We start from the raw sequence: 20678 nt of genomic DNA, 5'->3' as shown, positions 1-20678 counted from the left end.
ATACCAAAATTAGTCACAACGCTTTGTGGAATGTTGACCATTATCTCTAGAGGAAAAGAGTACAAGGGGTAGAATCACAAAATTCTTGTTAAGACTAAACCCAGAATACACCCAGCAATGCACCGCACCACGTTTTGGAAGGATAGATTAGCCTGAGAAAGAGTGCAGTGCAAATTTATAGAATTGTGCCTGGAATCCAGTGGTTGCGCTACCTGGTGCAACTTTCTGGAATTTGCAAGGATAGTGTTGATTTGATTGAACTTTTCCAGATATTAGGAAACCAGTAGAGAGAAACTATTTCCACTTACTGGGGAGTCCAAAGTTAGGTTAGGTGGCAGGATATGTTCGGAAACACTTCTACACGCAAAAGCTGTTGACTGTTTTGAACTCTTCCACAATCAACAATTGATGCAGGACCAAAGGTTATACTTACAACTGAGTGTCATCATTTTTGTTCGTCGAAGGTATGAAGGGATGTGTGGCAAGAGCACATATGTGTAGTCAGGTTGGATGGCGATCAGCTACGGTTTCCTTGAGTGGTGGAATGGGCACAAGAGGATAAACATATTCCTAGGTTCATACAATTGCATGGATTTTATGTCAGTGCCAAGGTACTTTCCTAACCTTCAAGGAAACTGTCCATGAAGAACTGAGAATCTGTGGGATTGATTGCCCCATTACAACATGTTTCCTAGCTACAGGGATACCATGTATCAAGGAAGAAGTACATTGTCATTAATGTCTTAAAGCATTTTACAGGGAGCAGGCTGAAGATTGGGGCATATACTCGGGATTAAGGTAGAAACTAAAATATCAATCTTCAGGAGAAGATTAATTTATATTCTATTGAAATGTATGGAGTTTGTTTTTGATTGAATGGAAGAAACAGAATTGTAGATATCGAAAATTAACTGTTCATGACTGACACGTTGCTCAATAGTCATTATGACTTACTGCACCATTACAAACTCAATTACACCTCAATCAACAAAGAGTAACAATTCAAATTCAACTCAAAACCCTGATCTTGATGCTGGTTACATTTTCAAAGACTTGCAACAAAATACACGTTGGAGGAGCAGAGTGTCCCTTACAAAACCTCCTCGATATTCATGTTTAACTACACAAATGTGGACAGCGGATGTTGCTGTCAGTAGCACAAAGTAATGACAGCAAATGCTGACTGTTTTGTCCTCATGACAACTGCAAAATCTGGCCAATAGTTCTGCTTGATTATCTTTTCAGGGATCAAGGAAAAATTATATTCAAAGTTGTCCACCACTGAAGTAGCTGGGGTGGAGGTTATGGAGGGAAATTCACGCTTAGTACTGCAGGAGAAATGAAACAGACATGGTGAATGGCCTGTTTCTGTCATGGATTTCTTGTGCTTTTGCACAATATTATGGTGACCCTGGAAAAGGGAGTCTGTATTCTAATTTGAAGGTAAATTGTTGACGTAAGAAAGTTGGGCTTTCTGTTTCTGCAGATCACCTTGATAGCATTGAGCTGCCACCACTTTCACCGCTCACTCCAGCTGTGGAGGAGGACCCCTTAGCCTCTCTGCTAATGGCAGATGATGCCCCAATTGGACAGAAGAAGAAACGCTCTTCTGAGGAGCTGCGGATCATGTGGAGAAAGGCCATCTGCCAGCAGATCCTTTTGCTTCGAATGGAGAAGGAAAACCAAAGGCTGGAAGGTTGGTTATCATCAAAGTATAAAATGTATTCTCAAAGGCTTTTAAGATACCTATTGTGGCCATAGTAATGTATTTGAGTTCAATGGTGTATCAAAGGAAGTGTTTTTCCTCAAAAGGAATTTGGTAAAGAAACTGTACCAGTGAGGTCTCTGGCACATGGTGAGCATGTGCTCATTCTGCATTGGATTGGTCGGGCCACTCTCAAACTCGCAACTGACACTAGTATTCAGCTCTGGACTTTCATAGGAAAGTAAGCTCAAAGCTGGTAAGAGACACGTTTTCAATATTTGCTCACAGTCAAATGATTTTGTCCAATTTTTAAATGTTTTAACGTAGCTGAATGTACACCTGTTAAAGGAACCACCAGAGGCTGCCACCAGTAAGTTGACATGAAAACAGTTAACTCATTATAATATGAAGCCAGGATAACAAACAAAAAGTCCCTCTTCCGCACCTACACAGGCCCCAAACCCCACCTCTTCCTCCGGTACATTGATGACTGTATCGGCGCCGCCTCTTGCTCCCCAGAGGAGCTCGAACAGTTCATCCACTTCACCAACACCTTCCACCCCAACCTTCAGTTCACCTGGGCCATCTCCAGCACATCCCTCACCTTCCTGGACCTCTCAGTCTCCATCTCAGGCAACCAGCTTGTAACTGATGTCCATTTCAAGCCCACCGACTCCCACAGCTACCTAGAATACACCTCCTCCCACCCACCCTCCTGCAAAAATTCCATCCCCTATTCCCAATTCCTCCGCCTCCGCCGCATCTGCTCCCACGATAAGACATTCCACTCCCGCACATCCCAGATGTCCAAGTTCTTTAAGGACCGCAACTTTCCCCCCACGGTGATCGAGAACGCCCTTGACCGCGTCTCCCGCATTTCCCGCGACACATCCCTCACACCCCGCCCCCGCCACAACCGCCCCAAGAGGATCCCCCTCGTTCTCACACACCACCCTACCAACCTCCGGATACAACGCATTATCCTCCGACACTTCCGCCATTTACAATCCGACCCCACCACCCAAGACATTTTTCCATCCCCTCCCCTGTCTGCTTTCCGGAGAGACCACTCTCTCCGTGACTCCCTTGTTCGCTCCACACTGCCCTCCAACCCCTCCACACCCGGCACCTTCCCCTGCAACCGCAGGAAATGCTACACTTGTCCCCACACCTCCTCCCTCACCCCCATCCCAGGCCCCAAGATGACATTCCACATTAAGCAGAGGTTCACCTGCACATCTGCCAATGTGGTATACTGCATCCACTGTACCCGGTGCGGCTTCCTCTACATTGGGGAAACCAAGCGGAGGCTTGGGGACCGCTTTGCAGAACACCTCCGCTCAGTTCGCAACAAACAACTGCACCTCCAAGTCGCAAACCATTTCCACTCCCCCTCCCATTCTCTTGATGACATGTCCATCATGGGCCTCCTGCAGTGCCACAATGATGCCACCCGAAGGTTGCAGGAACAGCCACTCATATTCCGCCTGGGAACCCTGCAGCCATATGGTATCAATGTGGACTTCACCAGTTTCAAAATCTCCCCTTCCCCTACTGCATCCCTAAACCAGCCCAGTTCATCCCCTCCCCCCACTGCACCACACAACCAGCCCAGCTCTACCCCCCCACCCACTGCATCCCAAAACCAGTCCAACCTGTCTCTGCCTCCCTAACCGGTTCTTCCTCTCACCCATCCCTTCCTCCCACCCCAAGCCGCACCCCCAGCTACCTACTAACCTCATCCCACCTCCTTGACCTGTCCGTCTCCCCTGGACTGACCTATCCCCTCCCTACCTCCCCACCTACACTCTCTCCACCTATCTTCTTTACTCTCCATCTTCGGTCCGCCTCCCCCTCTCTCCCTATTTATTCCAGTTCCCTCCCCCCATCCCCCTCTCTGATGAAGGGTCTAGGCCCGAAACGTCAGCTTTTGTGCTCCTGAGATGCTGCTTGGCCTGCTGTGTTCATCCAGCCTCACATTTTATTAACAAAAAGTCTCCTTCTGCTTCCATGTTGAATTTGTGCACTGTTAGATGTGTGTTGATCTGCCTGCCTTCCACGGGCTGCTTGCATCCCAATGACTGCTGGAGATCCATTCTTGTTAAAGCCTCGCCTCAGATTTGACGTGAAGTTTTCCCTGCCATTGCGGTTAATTCAGGCAGAATCTAAGTCCAAATCAACTTTCAGACTTCTGCCTCTTTTCACGCATTATTGCTTCTCAGTAGAGTGCAGAGGAAATTTATATCATGGAGAAACTGGCAAAAAAATTGTCTCACACAAATGTTAGAATCTCTGTAAGAGTCATCAAAAATTGTGATCCTACACCCCAAACAATGGAAACTGATACTTCTGTCTTCTTTCCTCTGTCTCATTTCGTATCCCAGTGAAATTTGCCCTCCTGCTGCCTAAATTACTCTGCTTTCTGAAATGATGATGGTGTTCTCAAATTATATTCAAATATTTAACAATCAACATCAAGGGCTGAGATGAACGTTGTCTCCATGATTTATACCAATAATGGATTGGAATTAGTTTGATGAGTTATATGTTAGAATGGTATAATTAATCGCAAAAGTCTCCAGATCTGTCCTGAAGTTTATCTGAGGAGTCACAGCACTTTGTTTTCTCAATGAAGTCTGAGGGCAGAGCTGTTAAAACACAGAGCATATAATAGTTCTCAGGGAATTCTAGTGTAAACGATTCACCATCTGGCTATTCACTCCTATAGAAGGCATAGATCAGGAATTGCACTCTATTTGCCTGGGTGCAAAAACAATCAAGAAACTTGTCACCACTCAAAACGAAACATCAAGATACTGGTGGCTCCATCCAAATGCTTGAGCTTCACTACCTTGAAAGACAAAGGCAGAAGGTACATGGGGACATCCCTGCCTGAAGGTTTTCCTCCAAGCCACAGACACCCTGATTTGGAACTATGATACTGTTCCTTCAGTGTTTCTGTTGAACTGCATCCCTATCAGCTCATGTGCCTACACCAAGTACATGGCAGCAGTTCAAGAAGGCATCTCACCTCCACCTTCTCAAAGGAGTGCCTTTCCACTATGGTGGAAATCTCTTGAACAATTCTACCAAAACATTATCAAACCTGAAAATATCAGCTGTAGGTGACTAGTGAAGAATCTGGATATTACTTACGTTTCATGCTGGTGTGGATTTCAACAGCAGCCTATGTTCGTAAACCCTTCACACATACATCAACAGAAGAGCACTGCATTATATGTCTTTTTAAGACTTGTATAAAGTTTGCAAGGTTTTGCTCCAATCCTTGAGGATTGAAATCAGTCCTCAAAGGTCAGAAGCATTTTGATGCCCTGAGCATACGCTTGCATTGATGTGACTCTCTAACATGGAATGAATCTTCAGTAAGCTGTACCCAATGATTGTCCTTACTAGGCCATGGTTTATAATTTAAAAATAATATTAATAATTAAATGAACAGGTTAGGGAACCTTGTCTCTCTTGAAGTTGGTCACAGTAACTGAATCCTTTTGAATCTATTGCTATACCTCGTGTTGCCTTGGAAATTTGTGACAGGCTTGTTCGTGGGCAAGATGTTGAAATGGTATTCGTTAAATGTGCTATAGATGTAGATTGGAATAACTCCAGCAAGGTCTGTAGTTAAAAATCCTGGTAATAAACAGATGTTTAAAGCATATCTGTAAGGTCTCATATTTCTAAATCTTCCCTATGAAATTAGGAGATTCACAGTCTGCACTCAGTCAGCACACCTACTTTATCCATTGTCTATGGGTATGAGCTTCCAGAATGTCTTTTCCAGTGAACCACCCTGCATCCCCTTATCCTGGCCAGATGTACTGCATCAACCAGGGCTTGTTGGAGTAAGGAGCAAGTCACATGGCCTCCTTCACCATCCATCTTACCTTAAATTACAGAGACAGCCCAAAAATACAGTGGTCTTATAAACTTTCCATTCCCAACAGTCTTTCAGATGAATGCTTTTACCAAGGCCCCATCTCCCTTTTCAGGTAGATTGAAATTGTGCCACAGTTTTCTGAGCAAAGAACGGGTGTTATACCTTTGGTTATGGCCAGCATTTATGCAGAAAAACAGGTTTTCTGTTTACTGCCTTCATGGAAATTGTTCTGAGCTAATTGGTTGCTGTGTGTCCTATATTACTACAGTGACTGCAGTTCAAAAGTAGTTCCTTGGCTATAATGAACTTTCAGAGGTGAAGCTATGAAAGGTGCTACATCAAAGCAGGTCTTTTCTTTGATCACTTGGTGTTCATTTGATAACTGTAAGGAAATCCACCTGTCCATTCTGACATGCTTAAACACTGGAATGCAATTTTTTTTGTCGTTTTGTATCTACATCCACCAAAAGAAAGAGGGAGAGGACCAAGTGTGAGAAAAACAGGCTTAGGTGTCTAGGTCCACACAGGAAGACTAGTGATAGGGCTGGATGTAAGGACAGATCTAGGTGCCCAGTTCCTTGATCAGGAACCGAGTGCCTTCAGTCAAAGGACGTGCCTTATTTCTGAGATAATGGGAACTGCAGATGCTGGAGATTCCAAGATAATAAAATGTGAGGCTGGATGAACACAGCAGGCCAAGCAGCATCTCAGGAGCACCTGAGATGCTGCTTGGCCTGCTGTGTTCATCCAGCCTCACATTTTATTGCCTTATTTCTGAGGTGACATGTAGCGCACACCACATGGTGACAGGTCCACAGTTAGTGAAATAACTCCATGAAAGCCAGAACCAAGTCACCAAGTCACCCTTTATTTACATGACGCTGACCCCGCTAGCTCAGAGCCAGCTACTAGAGTGAGGGGAACCCCTGACACCCCTGTTTATAACTGTCATGCCTCCATGATTGGACCAGATTAACAGCCCCAGTCAGCGAACTCATAATCTCTGAATTATGTGGCTGACCAATCACGACTACGTCCTTCTCCCTCTAAGCCCTGGAATGTAAGCCCCTTCCTTTTCCTGTATTTTCTCCTGGGACGTTTCACACCAGGTCAGGTCTTATGACTCTGCCATGGATACTGGCCGCATGTACTAGACTGTAGCCCTCCTCTTGGCTGAAACTCATCTTCCAGTGGTAATGGCATCAGGGCTGTGAAACCTATCATGTCCTCAGAGGTTTCTTCAATGCTGGGCAGAGGGGGAGAAGCCACTGATTCTGACAGCCTTGCTGGATGTTCTGAGGAGTTGGGTAGGTTTTGGTCCTGCCCCATTTCCAGGGTAGCAGCTTTCATGTGGCCCACGTGCTTGTTCAGGACTGCCACTCCTACCTGAACTTTGTACGTCACGGGACCTGACCTCACGTTGACCATGTCTGTACTTTTGCACATAAGGCGGTGGCATTAGGTAGGCTTTGCAGAATTGTGGAATTGCGTTTTGGTCAACATGTAAGGTGGCTTTAGCCCCTTTGATAGTACCTAGACCTTCCTGGAAAACTTTCTGGGTATTTAACTAAAACGTCACCCTGGCAGCCATTTTCTAGTAGAAAAATGTTGAGCCAATCTGTGTGAATCTTTCCCAGCAAATTTCATCCCATCAAGCTTGGGCCCGAGCCTTTTACTACAATCAGGGGTAACTGAACCAGGTGCTTATCATAAAAGACCTGAACCGAAGTTGAACCCTTAATCTGTATAGGTTACCCAGCTGAGGTCTTATGCAAACTTAAGGGTTAGTGTCCAGAGGGAATTTTGGTAAAGACTTGTTCCACAATAATTGACCTAGTGTCCTTCTGTTCAGTATAAATCCTGAGTGATGCTATGCAGTTGTCTTCACCCAAGTGGTGTTCCCCAGGCTCAGTCAGCCCAGCAAGAGTGCCCACTTCCATTGGCATAAGCTGTAATTCATATGCTCCACTTGTCACATTTTCTCAATGCAAAGCCAGTTGTAGTGCCCGTTTGAAGTCCAGTTGGGCTTCAGTTAGTTGACCCTTTTGTATGATCACATTATTAATTTTACATAGCAAACAGTCTCTCAGTATCTCAATAAGGGTTAAACCAAAATCACATGCCTCTGCCAGTCATCTTAAACCTCATCAGATACAGATTCCCCTGGTTCTAGTACTGTCGAGTAAAACCGATAACATCACAGAATTTGAAGTCACAATATTCCTGTACTAAATCCATCAACTCTTAAATGTTTTACTATCTGACACTGTGGAAAGTTAGGCTGCTAATTATTGAAAAAGCTGCAGGTCCACCCACTGTTAGGAGAATTACTCATTGCTTTTCATCTACCGCAATGTCATTTGCTGAGAAAAATGACATTCTAGGCCTGGTCTTCGAAAGCAGGATCAAATGAGTCAAGCGTTCCAACTAGTGGCATGACGCCAGAAATGCTTACCCAAATTCAAAGACCACTCTTGTAAGCGAATCTCTTCGGGAGCGTGTTTTTCTCTTGTCGGCACTGAAATAACTCCACAAAGGCTGGTATTGCTGTCACCAAGTCACCCTTCATTCACACGTGCAAAGTACAAGATCCAGATAGCTCAGAGCCAGTCCTAGAGTGAACAGAATCCTTGACACCCCTGTTTATATTTGTCAGCCCCAATCAGGGAACTCACACTCTGTGGATCCACCTGGCTGATCTAATTCTAACCACCACGATTGGTGTCAGCAGCAGAGGGATGGAGCTGTTAAGTAACTCTTAATGAAGGCCCTCATTTGATGGGGACGTTCAGCTTCTCAATGCAAATCCTAATTCCAGCAGCTGGAAAGATGGTGCCATCACTGTGCCCCATTAAGTGCCATTCCTGCCTTCAAACTCACCAATCATGGGATCGCGTGGTTCTATCCGCTGATTTTACAACCCATCCAAATGGGGGAAATTTTAACTTGTGATTGGAGTGGAGTGAATGTTTGTTTATGCCTACCTGATTATAACCTCTGTTAAAATTTCTAAGGAGTATTTGACAGGGTAGATGTAAAATCATTTGAGACACATGTTCCCTCGACAAAGGGCAATGTTTTGTGAGTGGTAAGCCGTTCCCAACAACAGGACTGGAAATATATGCCACTTCCGCTCTCTTGCATTTTCCCATTGCCAGCAATTCAATTCATAGTGACTGTGGTACGCGCAGGAGCATGTTACTACATGACAGTGAAAGCTTTGCCACATCCAGCTGACAAAGCTACAGCCAAGACTGGACTAGAAAGCGCCTCCTGATCAAACTAGGAGGCTCTCTATTAATGCAAGAATTTTCCTGTTTGACTCGATTGCCATTCATTCAAGACTGATTGAGAGCATTTATTGAGAGGCATGGATGTTTTTCAAATTTAAATTTTATTTGCCAGGAGTTCACATCACGTTGGTATCACTGTAGTCATGTGCTTCATTGTTACTTGATGGGGTTAGCTTAGTCAGAAAGTTAAATATGTTGGCACACCCCCGTGGTTGGCATATACCAGTGATTGCGGGGGAGTTAGAGACACTTCCTTTATCGTGGAAGAAACATTATTGTGATTTTGCCTACACTCTTTATTGAATGTTCATATTAATGTCTAATGAAATACACACCATTCTGTGGGACAAGGCTAACACAATTTAAAAAGTTCAATGTTAATAAGTATGCATTAATATTATTCATACTGCAAATGGTGACATCTTGCTATGTATCATGAAGTCTGACATGCCATTGGCTTAATCTTTATATTTCAGTCTGCCTTCAGAGGTTAATTATTTGGCTCCAGCTTAATGCAAACCCCCTGTAGATCGCATGCTCTGTTCTTTGCAGGTGCAACACGTTAAGTTTGAAGGAATTGGGATGAAATTCCCCTCCCTACCTAGCTCTCTCTGAATGGTAGACAATAAAATGTGAGGCTGGATGAACACAGCAGGCCAAGCAGCAACTCAGGAGCACAAAAGCTGACATTTCGGGCCTAGACCCTTCATCAGAGAGGGGGATGGGGTGAGGGTTCTGGAATATTATTTATTCCAGAACCCTCACCCCATTCCCCTCTCTGATGAAGGGTCGAGGCCCGAAACGTCAGCTTTTGTGCTCCTGAGATGCTGCTTGGCCTGCTGTGTTCATCCAGCCTCACATTTTATTGTCTTGGATTCTCCAGCATCTGCAGTTCCCGTTATCTCTCTCTCTGAATGGTGTTCTGATATAGGCTCACAGTTATTAACTGTTTTTTTTTAAATCTGTATTTACAGCAAGTAGAGATGAGCTGCAAATAAGGAAAGTGAAATTGGACTATGAAGAGTTTGTGCTTTGTCAAAAAGAGGTTTCTACAGTTTGGGAAAAAATGCTTACCACTCCAGGAAGGGCCAAGGTGAAAGTGGACATGGAGAAGGTCCATGCTGCACTTAGTCAAGGTCAGTGCTTGATTACTAACTTTGTTCCCCACAGCACCAGACTCATCCTAGTCTGGGCACCTCTCTGAGACATCAGAATTCAGTATCTATACACGGTCTTCAGAGATTTGTAAGGGGGAATATTGGTAGAAACTGATTGACTAAGAAGTAGCAAACAAAAATTCAAATCAACCATACCATTTATAGCCATTTAAGATCTGCGACATTTCCTATTTTAAATGCAATCCAAAATGCCAAAAATAATTGTTTAGAATGTACCAATTTCTGAAGAAGGGTCCAGACCCGAAACATCAGCTTTCCTGCTGCTCTGATTTTGCTTGGCCTGCTGTGTGCATCCACCTCTACACCTTGGTATCTTTCGTTTAGAATGTTTGTTGCTTAGAACATACAGTTGCAAGAACATAAACAGACTGTTTAGCCAAACAGGTTCTAAATGGGGTGGCATGGTGGCTCAGTGATTACTACTGCTACCTCATAGCACCCGGGACTCAGGTTCAATTCCACCCTCGGGCGACTGTCTGTGTGGAGTTTGCACGTTCTCCCTGTGTCTGCATCAGTTTCCTCCAGGTGCTCTGGTTTCCTCCCACAGTCCAAAGATGTGGAGGGTAGGTGGTTTGGCCATGCTAAATTGTCCATAGTGTTCAGAGATTAGGTGGGCTATAGCGGATTGCATCTGGGTGGAATGCTCTGAGGGTCAGTGTGGACTTGTTGGGTCAAAGGGCCTGTTTCCACACTAAGGGCTCTATGAAAATTAACTTTTGCATGAGTCTTTCACTCTACTTCATCTCTCGTGTTTGCATATCCTCTGTGTTAGCTGCAGCTCAGATGATGGCACTCTTGTCTTTGAATTAGAAATTCATAGGTTCTAATCCTCCTTCAGGACATAAATGTAAAAAGCAATGCTACTGCTCTGCACAAGAAGGAGTGCAGTTCTGTCAAATGCGCCATTTTTCAAATGGTACCAAAGCCCATCAGCCCTCTCGGGTGAATATCAAAGATCCCATGATACTATTTCAAGAAAAGAGTGAAGGAGTTATCCCTGGTATCCTATTAATATTTATTGTTAAAATACAGAAAAACATTAGCAAGGCATGAACAAATTTTTGCTTATGGAAATGGACACATGCAAGTTGAGAGCTACATTTCTTACCTTGAAGCAATGTCTCAACTCCATTTGCTGAATTGTAGTTTGGCATGACCAGTAGTAATGAAAGGCATTACAAAAATGCAAGTTTATCCCTTATAATAAACTCTTTTAGCATAGGAAAGAGACATTGTTTAGTTTTTCAAAACTCAGAACTGCGATGCTGGAAATTGGAAAAGAAAACTGAAATTGCTGGAGAAACTCAACAGGTCTGGCAGTGCATTAAGAATTGTCAATGTGATGTTGGTCACTTTAATTTCCCTGCTCCTTTCACCCATTCTAACCAATCTGCCCCTGAACTGACTGCATTCTGTGCTCTCAGATCCAACTTTGACTTTGTTATTGAGCCTGCTGACAAGGGTGGTGCTGTTGTTGTCTGGCGCACTGACTTCTATGTTGTGGAGGCTGATGCCACCTTTCGGACACCACCTCCTGTTTCCCCTGGACTATGACTGCCACCATCGAAGACCAGGCTATTGTGTCTACAATGTCGCTGACCTCATTTCATAAGGGATCTCTGCCCATTCCTCCTCATGTTGTCACTATCCCCTAGCAAACCCACCACCATCCTCCTCTACCAAGCTTGTTCTCACTTTGAACAGCTTCTCCTTTAACACATCTCACTTTTCTCAGGTCAAAGGCGTGGCCATGGGTACCTACATGGGCCCCTGTTATTGCCTCTCTCTTTGTGGGTTATGTGGAACATTCCTTGTTCCAGTCCTATTCCAGCCCCCACTAAGTGCTGCTTCTCTGGTATATCAATGGCATGATCAGAGCTGCTTCACTCTCTAGTCTGAAATTCGAAAAATTAATCAATTTTGCTTTCAATTTCCATCCCGCTCTCACTTTCACCTGATCTGACTCCTCTCTCCCCTTTCTCCACATCTATTTCCATTTCTGGGGAAAGACCAGCCAATGATATTCATTACAAACTCATTGACTCCCACAGTTAGCTTGACTGTACATCCTCACACTCTGCTTCTTGTAAAGAGTCTACTCCATTCTCCCAGTTTTTCCACCTCTGTTGCATCTGTTTTGATGATGTCACCATCCATTGTCGGGTGCAGGGAGTGGCGGGGGCATCTCAGAGATTTCTACCTGATCCACTCCTCCTCCACTCTCAACACCTCCCCACAGCACCTTCCCATGCCATCTCAGCAAGTGCAACACTTGCTAACTTAGTTTCCTCCCTTCTCAGTATACAAGGTTCCAAACACACCTTCCAGGTGAAGCTGTGATTTATCTGCACTTCACTCAATCATGTCTATGGTATTCATTACTCACAATGTGGTCTCCTCTATACTGGGGAGACAAAATGCAGGCTGGATGACCTCTTTGCAGAACACATACATTCTGTCCATTAAAATGGCCCAAGCTTCCAGTTATTGGCTATCTAGCTTGCTTCTTCCCTGGCTTACTATGAACTATTCCTTACTTTTCACTCTCTGGAATCTCTCTCCACCAATCAGCTCCCTTACCCCAAACCTTCCCCCAAGCCACTCGCTGTCTCGTACCACTATGGACAAATACCCCTTTCTCCCAGATGCAATCAGTTTTGATGAAGGGCCATTGCACTTGAATTGTTGACTTTGTGTTCTCTTCTCAGAAGCTGCCAGACCTGCTGAGTTTTTCCACAATTTTTGTGATTGTTTGTTATGGTTTGTTTGTCATTGAATAAAATGGCAGTGTGGAGTTGGAAGATAGTTCATACAATGGTCTACTTTTGTGTGACAGGTGTACCAAAGGCTCGGAGAGGAGAGATTTGGCAATTCTTAGCCGAGCAGTACCGCTTGAGACACCGGTTACCGGAGAAACAGCAGCCGGCAGATATCTCATACAAAGAACTTTTGAAACAGCTGACTACTCAGCAACATGCTATCCTGGTGGACCTTGGTAAGAGACTGTATGTTACTGACATGGTAGATTGGTAGTTTTACCATATGGTCCCTTAGGGATTGGAACAAGAATATGTTGTATTTAAGCAGCACCTTTAGAGTGATTAAATGCCTCACAGGTACTTCACATTAGACACTAGAAACAATGGGAGATTAATAGGGTAATGATCAAGAGCCTAGTAAAACAGGTAGATTTTAAGAAGAGTTTGAAAGGAGAAAGAAAGAAGTAGTGAAGTAAAGAATAAATATAATGATTTGTTAGCCTAGCTCATTAAGCAACCTGCAGTGGGTAGCAAAGAAGAGGAATTTGGGCCAAAGCAGTTTGTTTTTCTTCTCTGCATTAGGATTTTGTGGCCAGTAGATGGTGATATTGCACGTGTTATCTGAATGTGACAGTCTTGAGTAACTGCAGTTTCAGATTTGTCATTTAATTTTCTCCTTCCTCTCTTGCTTTCACCTTGCTTGCCTTTTCACTGACACATGTATCTTTCTTTGCCAGTATAATTATTTCATACTATTTTCTGCATCCCATTTATTTTTCCAATTTCTTTTTCCGATTGCTGAGCTTTGATGAGGTTTTACTTCTGAATTTATTCGGTTTCAGCTCATGTGTTCTTTTTCACCTTGTAGCTCTTTTGTTATCTCATCTCATTTTCCCAGTTAATCCTTTGTGTTCTCTTCATCTCTATTGCTGCTTCTTACTGTTGGGTACCCCCAAGCCATTCCCTGTCAATTGCTGCATTTAAAAAAAGACTCACCTTGGACTTCAAATCGCTCCATGGTCTAATGTCTTCCCATTCTAGAGATACTCATTCTGCCGTGAATATTTTGTTGTGTTATCGGGTCATGGTCTGATAGGGTTAATGCTGAAGTTTCTCTTAAGTGCCACTTGCTATAATGATGTCTTGTCGGTTTGGTGAAGAAACAGTTTAGGATCACAAAGGAGTGAGACTTATTATCTATGTCTTTCTCATAGTCTTTGTAACAATATCTTATATTAATGTAACTTGAACCTAGTTGCTGTCAAGCAAGAAATTACATCTTGTTTAAGACAATGAATGGTAGGTCCCTAAGTAACACTGAGGAACAAAGGGACCTTTCTGTACAAATCCACAGAAGATGTCTGCGTGGGTGCACAGGGTGGTGAAGAAGGCTTTCAGGATGCTTGCCTTTTTTATTAACCAGAGTATGGAATATATGCAAGGAAATCTCGTTACAACTTTATAAAACATTGATTAGACCACAGATGGAATACTGTGTGCAGTTCAGATCGACATTCTATCAGAAGGATTTGATAGTACTGGAGAGGGTGCGGAGGAGAATCTCCAGGATGTTGCCTGCAGTGAAAAGTCTCAGTTATGAGGAGAGACTGGATAGGCAGGGTTTGTTTTCCTTGCATAAAAAAAGGCTGTGTGGGAGGTGAGGGGTTTTCTGACTGAGGTATACAATCATGACAGGCATTGCCAGAAGAGATCAAAAGAACTTTCTTCCCCTTGGTAGACATCCCTAAGACCAGAAGGCATAAATTTAAAGTGAGGACTAAATGGTTTAGAGGAGATTTGAAGAATTTTTTTTCATCTAGTGAGTAGTAGAAGTATGGAATGTACTGCCTGAGAGAGTGCTGGAGGAGGGTATTCTCACAACTTCTAAGACTCATCTGGATGAGCACTTAAAATGCCAAGATATAATAAATTAAGACCAAGTATAGATTAAAGGGATTAGTGTAGTATGGTGTTTGTTTTTTGGAATAGACATGGTAGGCTGAAGGGCATGTTTCTATGCTGTATGGCATATGTATATCAAGAGCCTGTGCCCATTAGATTATCAATTGCTTTTTTCTCTACGACACTCGACCAAACACTGCAGATACAAGAAGCAAGGCCCTGTAGATTGCCACCCTCAAAGGGCATGGTGGCACAAATCAGCTCATAGTGAGAAATAGAACAGAGCGCTTAATCACGTTGAGCATAGGTACAGACTGCTTGTGCAATGTATTTTTAGTGGGAATCTTTCAGTTACACATTTGAAGAATGAGAAGTCAATTTGTCCTGTCCAGAATCCAAACAATTCCTGGGCTCTCTGTCCACTGAAACATCCAGATGATCTTGTAGCATGCCTATGTTGCAAAAACACTTTAACCGGAAGATCAGGGCCTGAATTGATTCACCTCAACCTTGGATGGCAAGGCTAAAAATGACACCTTGTGCTTTTAATTGAAACTACATTCAACTGATAGGGAAATCTCACTAACATACTGTGAGAGAATTATATATAATTCATTGCTTCTCCAATACAAGAAAAATAAGATGCTGGATCAACTGAGTCAGCAAAGCATAAAACATTTTGGTTTTTTTCTTTTTTTGACAGGACGAACATTTCCCACCCATGCATACTTCTCAGCACAGTTGGGAGCTGGGCAGCTCTCATTGTTTAATCTCCTTAAGGCCTACTCATTGCTGGACAAGGAAGTGGGCTACTGCCAGGGCATTAGCTTTGTTGCTGGGGTCCTCCTCCTGCATACAACCGAGGAGCAGGCCTTCGAAATGCTCAAGTTCCTGATGTATGACTTAGGCTTCCGGAAGCAGTACAGGCCCGACATGATGTCTTTGCAGGTATTGTGCTCATTGTTCAGTTTCTAACAAGCAGCGTTCTTTCAAATTACAATGCAATCAATATGTTTTGAAAACTACATTTGACCGTAACATTTGCGTTTGCACAGCGTGCAAACAAAATCACCATGTTTTAGCTTAGAGTTTACGTATGGAAAGTCCGGTCCTCAGAAGCATTCCCTCTGATCATTGACAGTACATGGTAATGCATACATAGTGACTTCAAAGGGCCAATGCAGGCACTTTTGGTCTATTGTGTAGCTGCACAGCTTAGAGAAAACACTACGGTCCCACAGGATACGTAATTGTCATATGCAGTCAGAAGAATCATTTAGCACTGTGACCTGCCTCCATACCTTTTGCATCTACAATTTGAGAATCATTATTTATATTTTCCAAAGGTGGCTTCAACGGTACAAGCAGGCCAATTTCTAACAAAATTGTCGTGGAGTGTGTGATTTGTTGTATAAAGCATTAGCCATAATGCATCCTCCATGAGCTAACTCGAAGTGACAGCCATGACTATGTACTTCTCAATAATTTTAAGAGAACCTTTTATTCCCAAAGATTTTGTCAAAAGAAACCCACCGATTATTTAAGCTTTCAGAAGGCACTTGGTGTCTCCCTCATAGAATCACATGATTTTTACAGCATGGAACGAGGCCATTAGGCCCTCTGCGTCTGTGCTACCCTTGTTGAATTAGGCAGGTTACAATGCACTGCTGCTTTCCCATAGCCCTGTGCAGTCTTTCTTTCCAGTTATCTCTCATATTCCCTTTTGATTACATTGAATAAATGTGCCTCCACCACACTCTCAGGCAGTGCATTCTAAATGTGAACCACTTGCTATGTGAGTGAGGCTTTCCCCATGTTGCCTTTTTCTTGCTGGTCTCCTTAAATCTGTGCCCCCTGACCTTGATCTGTCCATGTGCCTCTGTATGTTTTTCAATATCCTGATAAAATTGCCTCTCATTCTTTTCTCCAAAGAAACCATGCCAACCAGTTTCTGGGGAAGGGTCGCTGGACCCAAAATGTTAACTCTGTTTTCTCCTCCACAGATGCTGCCAGACCTGCTGAGCTTTTCCAGCAACTTTGTTTTTGTTCCAAATAGTTTCTACTTTACATGTGGAGTGGTAGACTAAGTCATTCTTAGTCATACTAAGGCCTACTAAGCCTAACCTCCTCCTCAACCTCTCCTCTCACCTTAGGCACAGTGACCCCCAGGTTAAACCACCATGAGCTGTCTCTTCCTAATGAGGGAGCAGCCCTATGTTCTGGTAACTTTTCTCTACTTTTTCTATGGCATATTTGTGGAATGGTTTCTTTCCTCCTTGATTTATCACACTTTTACTTCCGTTGAATGTGGCAAAAAAATAGTATTGATGGGAGATAAGATCTGAGAGTTTTCTACTGCATTCTAACCCGTGCTCTGTGTTTACTCTATCAATACTGTTCATAGTCAGACGTCACATGACACCACATTAAAGTCCAACAGGTTTATTTGAATTCACAAGCTTTCGGCACGCTACTCCTTAGTCAATACTGTTCAAGACTTTGAACACCACTTCAACGTCTCTTCTTCACCTTGTTTCCTCGAAGGTAAAGTAATGCCTTCACCAGTTTTTTGAAGTGCCTCATCTGCAGTACCATTCTAGCAAATGTTGACCACACTCTCATCAAAACTTTGCATCAGGTTTGCAGGTGAAGGAGAGTGTGAGAACACCATGGGAATGAATTCTAGACAGTGATGGGCTGGAAACACCAAATCAAAAATTAGAATGACTGATTTGTGTGCACAGTTTGTATTTTTTAAAATGATAGTTCAAAGAAATTTCAGCACTGAAAAATAGTTCAATTACAAGGGGCATTTTGATTGCAAGGAGCACTCATGATAGTTACAGCATGAAGAACATTGCTTCACGGTAGAATGTCCTCAACCTTTTTAGTAACTGTGCGCAGACATTCATTACAGAATAGATACAAAAGAAAAATAAATTTGAATGTAAACTAAAGCAATCAGTAAAACCATGTCTAAAATTCCTTGGGGAGTGGATAGAACAGAGACTCATTTTGAGCCCTTCTGATGGAAAGATTCTGATGGCAGGCAGGTGTAAATGAGATGGTGAGGGAGTGTGAATGCAGACTCACAGCTACATTTCCTCATAAAGTTTCCGTGAGCTACTCCATCCCTTCGTGCAGATTTGCCAACATTTCCAGTTCATGCAAAAAGCCTGGAATGATTTCTGAAATACTAGTTATAACAGTGTTGGGTTGCTCCAGTCAGACAGAACAAATTGGGTTTCGTGGCTCCAAGTATCTTGACGTCCTGTGTCAGAGGAAAGAGATGAAACCGCCTCAAGAAGAGGCATATCAACTGGTGCTGTACTGTGTCCCAGTGATAGTCACAGAATGGTTCATACACGGTCCCTGGATCTCTTCACCTGTCTGCACCTTTCAATCAAAGAGCAACTGGGTAAAGAAAGGGCAGAAAATGAATTCAAATGTAGCATTTGTGCTTTACAATTCAATCAGTTTGGAAAAATAGTTGCTATTTTCAAGATATGAATTGCTGTTCATTTCTCATTAGAAAATCTGATGTACATTGCACAAAACAGCCATAAACTATGAAGTTTATCCTTGCCTCCAAAATGCTACCTCAGTGTTTGGCCAACTAAGGAAAAGAGCATTTAAGGTCCAGGATTGCAAACCTGAGACTATGTTTATGTTTCTACTGGATAACAGTGATCCTGACACTCCTGTTATACTTTGGTGGCTAGAACAGGACTGTCAGAGTATTGGAGAAATACCAGCGGTGGTGTCTTTGCAAACGCAAACAAATCCAGTGTCAAGACAAAAACAGAAGTTGCTGGAAAAGCTTGGCTGGTCTGGCAGCATCTGTGAAAAAAAATATCAGAGTGAATGCTTCGGGTCCGGTTGACCCTTTCTCAGAACTGGTAGAAGGCGTTTCCAGCAAATTCTGTTTCAGTTCCTGATTTACAGCATTCGCAGCTCTTTCGGCTTTTATCCAGTGTCAAGACAAGTGGCCAAATAGCAACGTACCCTCCCAAGTCAATGTATTTGGCATTGAGACAATAATCATTCCAAACCAGCTCCACTCTCCATTTGAAGCAGGAGACAGAGATGTCCTTAAAGCATGTCTGAGGATATCACCCACTCACGCAGACTCTTAGGGGTCCCTGGCCTGTGGGTGACCACCATGAAGAAGGATCTTGCAGGAATACATGAAATGGGAGGATCCTTTGGGAATGCACAGAGGTAAAATCATGTAAGAGCAGGCAAACATCCAAACAACTCATCTACACAACTCTTGAGGCTCCATCTGAACTATTTGTGACGTAGTCTGTGGATCACCATTAGAATTATTAGTCATCTCAGAGCCGGGATAGAAGAAAGTCATCCTTAATACCAGGTGAGATAGTAGGAACTGCCGATGCTGGAGATTCTGAGCTGGAGGAGCACAGCACCCAGGCAGCATCAGAGGAGCAGGAAAGCTGATGTTTTGGGTCGGGACCCTTCTTCAGAAATGCTGCTACTCTGATGCTGCCTGGCCTGCTGTGCTCATCCAGCTTTATACTTTGCCATCTCTTAATACCACGTGACTGTTGAAGCAGAAAGCAGCTACTGGAGGCTGCCTGTCTACAGCTATGGCAGTACAGGCACTGCAGGGTAAGGAGCAAAAGCTTGATGCAAGCATGTGTAAAATGGCAAAAGCAGAGTGACCACATTTGCATTAATTCAGTTATATTTAGGCAATCCAAAATTGTGTGGCTTCTCTTCAGCACTCCTCAGTTTCCTTTCCTCTTTGTTATGAAATCCAGCCAAGAGGAGAGGCAGTGTGAGATGAAATATGGATCTACTAATAAGAGCACAACCTTGTGCGTGTCACATGGACCCAGTGACATTGAGACAGACACATGTGGCTACAAACAACAGTACATAATGAGACTGTCAGCAGAAAACTGATAGTGCTCACTGTGCCTATGGAGATTATAGATGAGCAAGATAATAAAAGGAAGACATCCATTATTCAGAGTGACCCATGTTGTGAACTTGGTAACCCATTGAAAATCAATTGCTTTTCACTTTCTGCAGCACAAGATGATGCAGAAGAAGGGGCAGCAGATGTTGGCTGCCTCTTCTTTCTGAGAATGTTTACTAGAGTGATAAGGCACAGATGGGAATGTGATGTGGGTGATTGACATTTTTCTGGGGTCAGGTAGCAGCCATGGGTTGTGCGGGTGAAACTCGAATAGTTCATCAGAACCATTTTGACCTTGTGACATGCCACTGTGTGGATAGCACCTCAGCATGTGTTACATTGATCCACATAAATCTACAGCGTACATCAGAAACAGGCAAGCCACATGCAAACTCCAACTCAATGCTCAGTTGACAAACAGCCAAGGGAATAATGTTATTTTGACACAAGGGTTTAAGCAATGTATACATACAGAGGTTTTTTTTAGAGATAATGGGAACTGCAGATGCTGGAGTATCCGAGATAACAAAGTGTGGAGCTGGATGAACACAGCAGGCCAAGCAGCATCTCAGGAGCACAAAAACTGACGTTTCGGGCCTAGACTCTTCAAAGATTTTTTTTTATTTTGTTTTAGAAAGATGAAGTTTATTGATGATTTTCTGAATCTCAGACACTCCAACCGAACCATATGTTGCAGGTGCTACACAGTACAACTAATCCTACCGTAATGTGCTTTCATTTCACTGCAGGTTAACGGGAAATAGCATTTTGTTTGTAAGTCAAAAATGTTTTGCCTGCTTGTGTTTAGAGACAATTCTGGCGTTCCTGAATCCCCTTATAGTTTTTTTAGCTTGTGGGATGTGAGTGGCCAGCATTCCTGACCACACTTGAAAAGGTGAATATGAGCCACTTTCCTAAACTGTTACGGTCTGTTTGATTTAGAAGGACACTCAGTGCCATTAGGGAGAGTGTTCCAGGATAATGACCCAGGGATACTAAAA

At 43.3% G+C, this 20678-nt stretch overlaps 1 protein-coding gene across 3 annotated transcripts in view; it reads left to right on the top strand.

Annotated features, from left to right (window-relative positions):
* Positions 1-20678, top strand: part of tbc1d4 (TBC1 domain family, member 4) — a 264316-nt gene that overhangs the window by 221828 nt on the left and 21810 nt on the right. For all 3 annotated transcript variants that reach the window (XM_048532383.2, XM_048532382.2, XM_048532384.2), the window contains 4 exons: positions 1487-1696; positions 9868-10029; positions 12908-13066; positions 15436-15680. In XM_048532383.2, the coding sequence (XP_048388340.1) occupies positions 1487-1696; positions 9868-10029; positions 12908-13066; positions 15436-15680 (776 nt within the window). The remainder of the gene's footprint in view (positions 1-1486; positions 1697-9867; positions 10030-12907; positions 13067-15435; positions 15681-20678) is intronic.

Source organism: Stegostoma tigrinum, chromosome 6 (genome assembly GCF_030684315.1).
Source record: "Stegostoma tigrinum isolate sSteTig4 chromosome 6, sSteTig4.hap1, whole genome shotgun sequence".
NCBI classification, from domain to species: Eukaryota; Metazoa; Chordata; class Chondrichthyes; order Orectolobiformes; family Stegostomatidae; genus Stegostoma; species Stegostoma tigrinum.
This window is presented reverse-complemented; position numbering and strand designations above follow the sequence as displayed.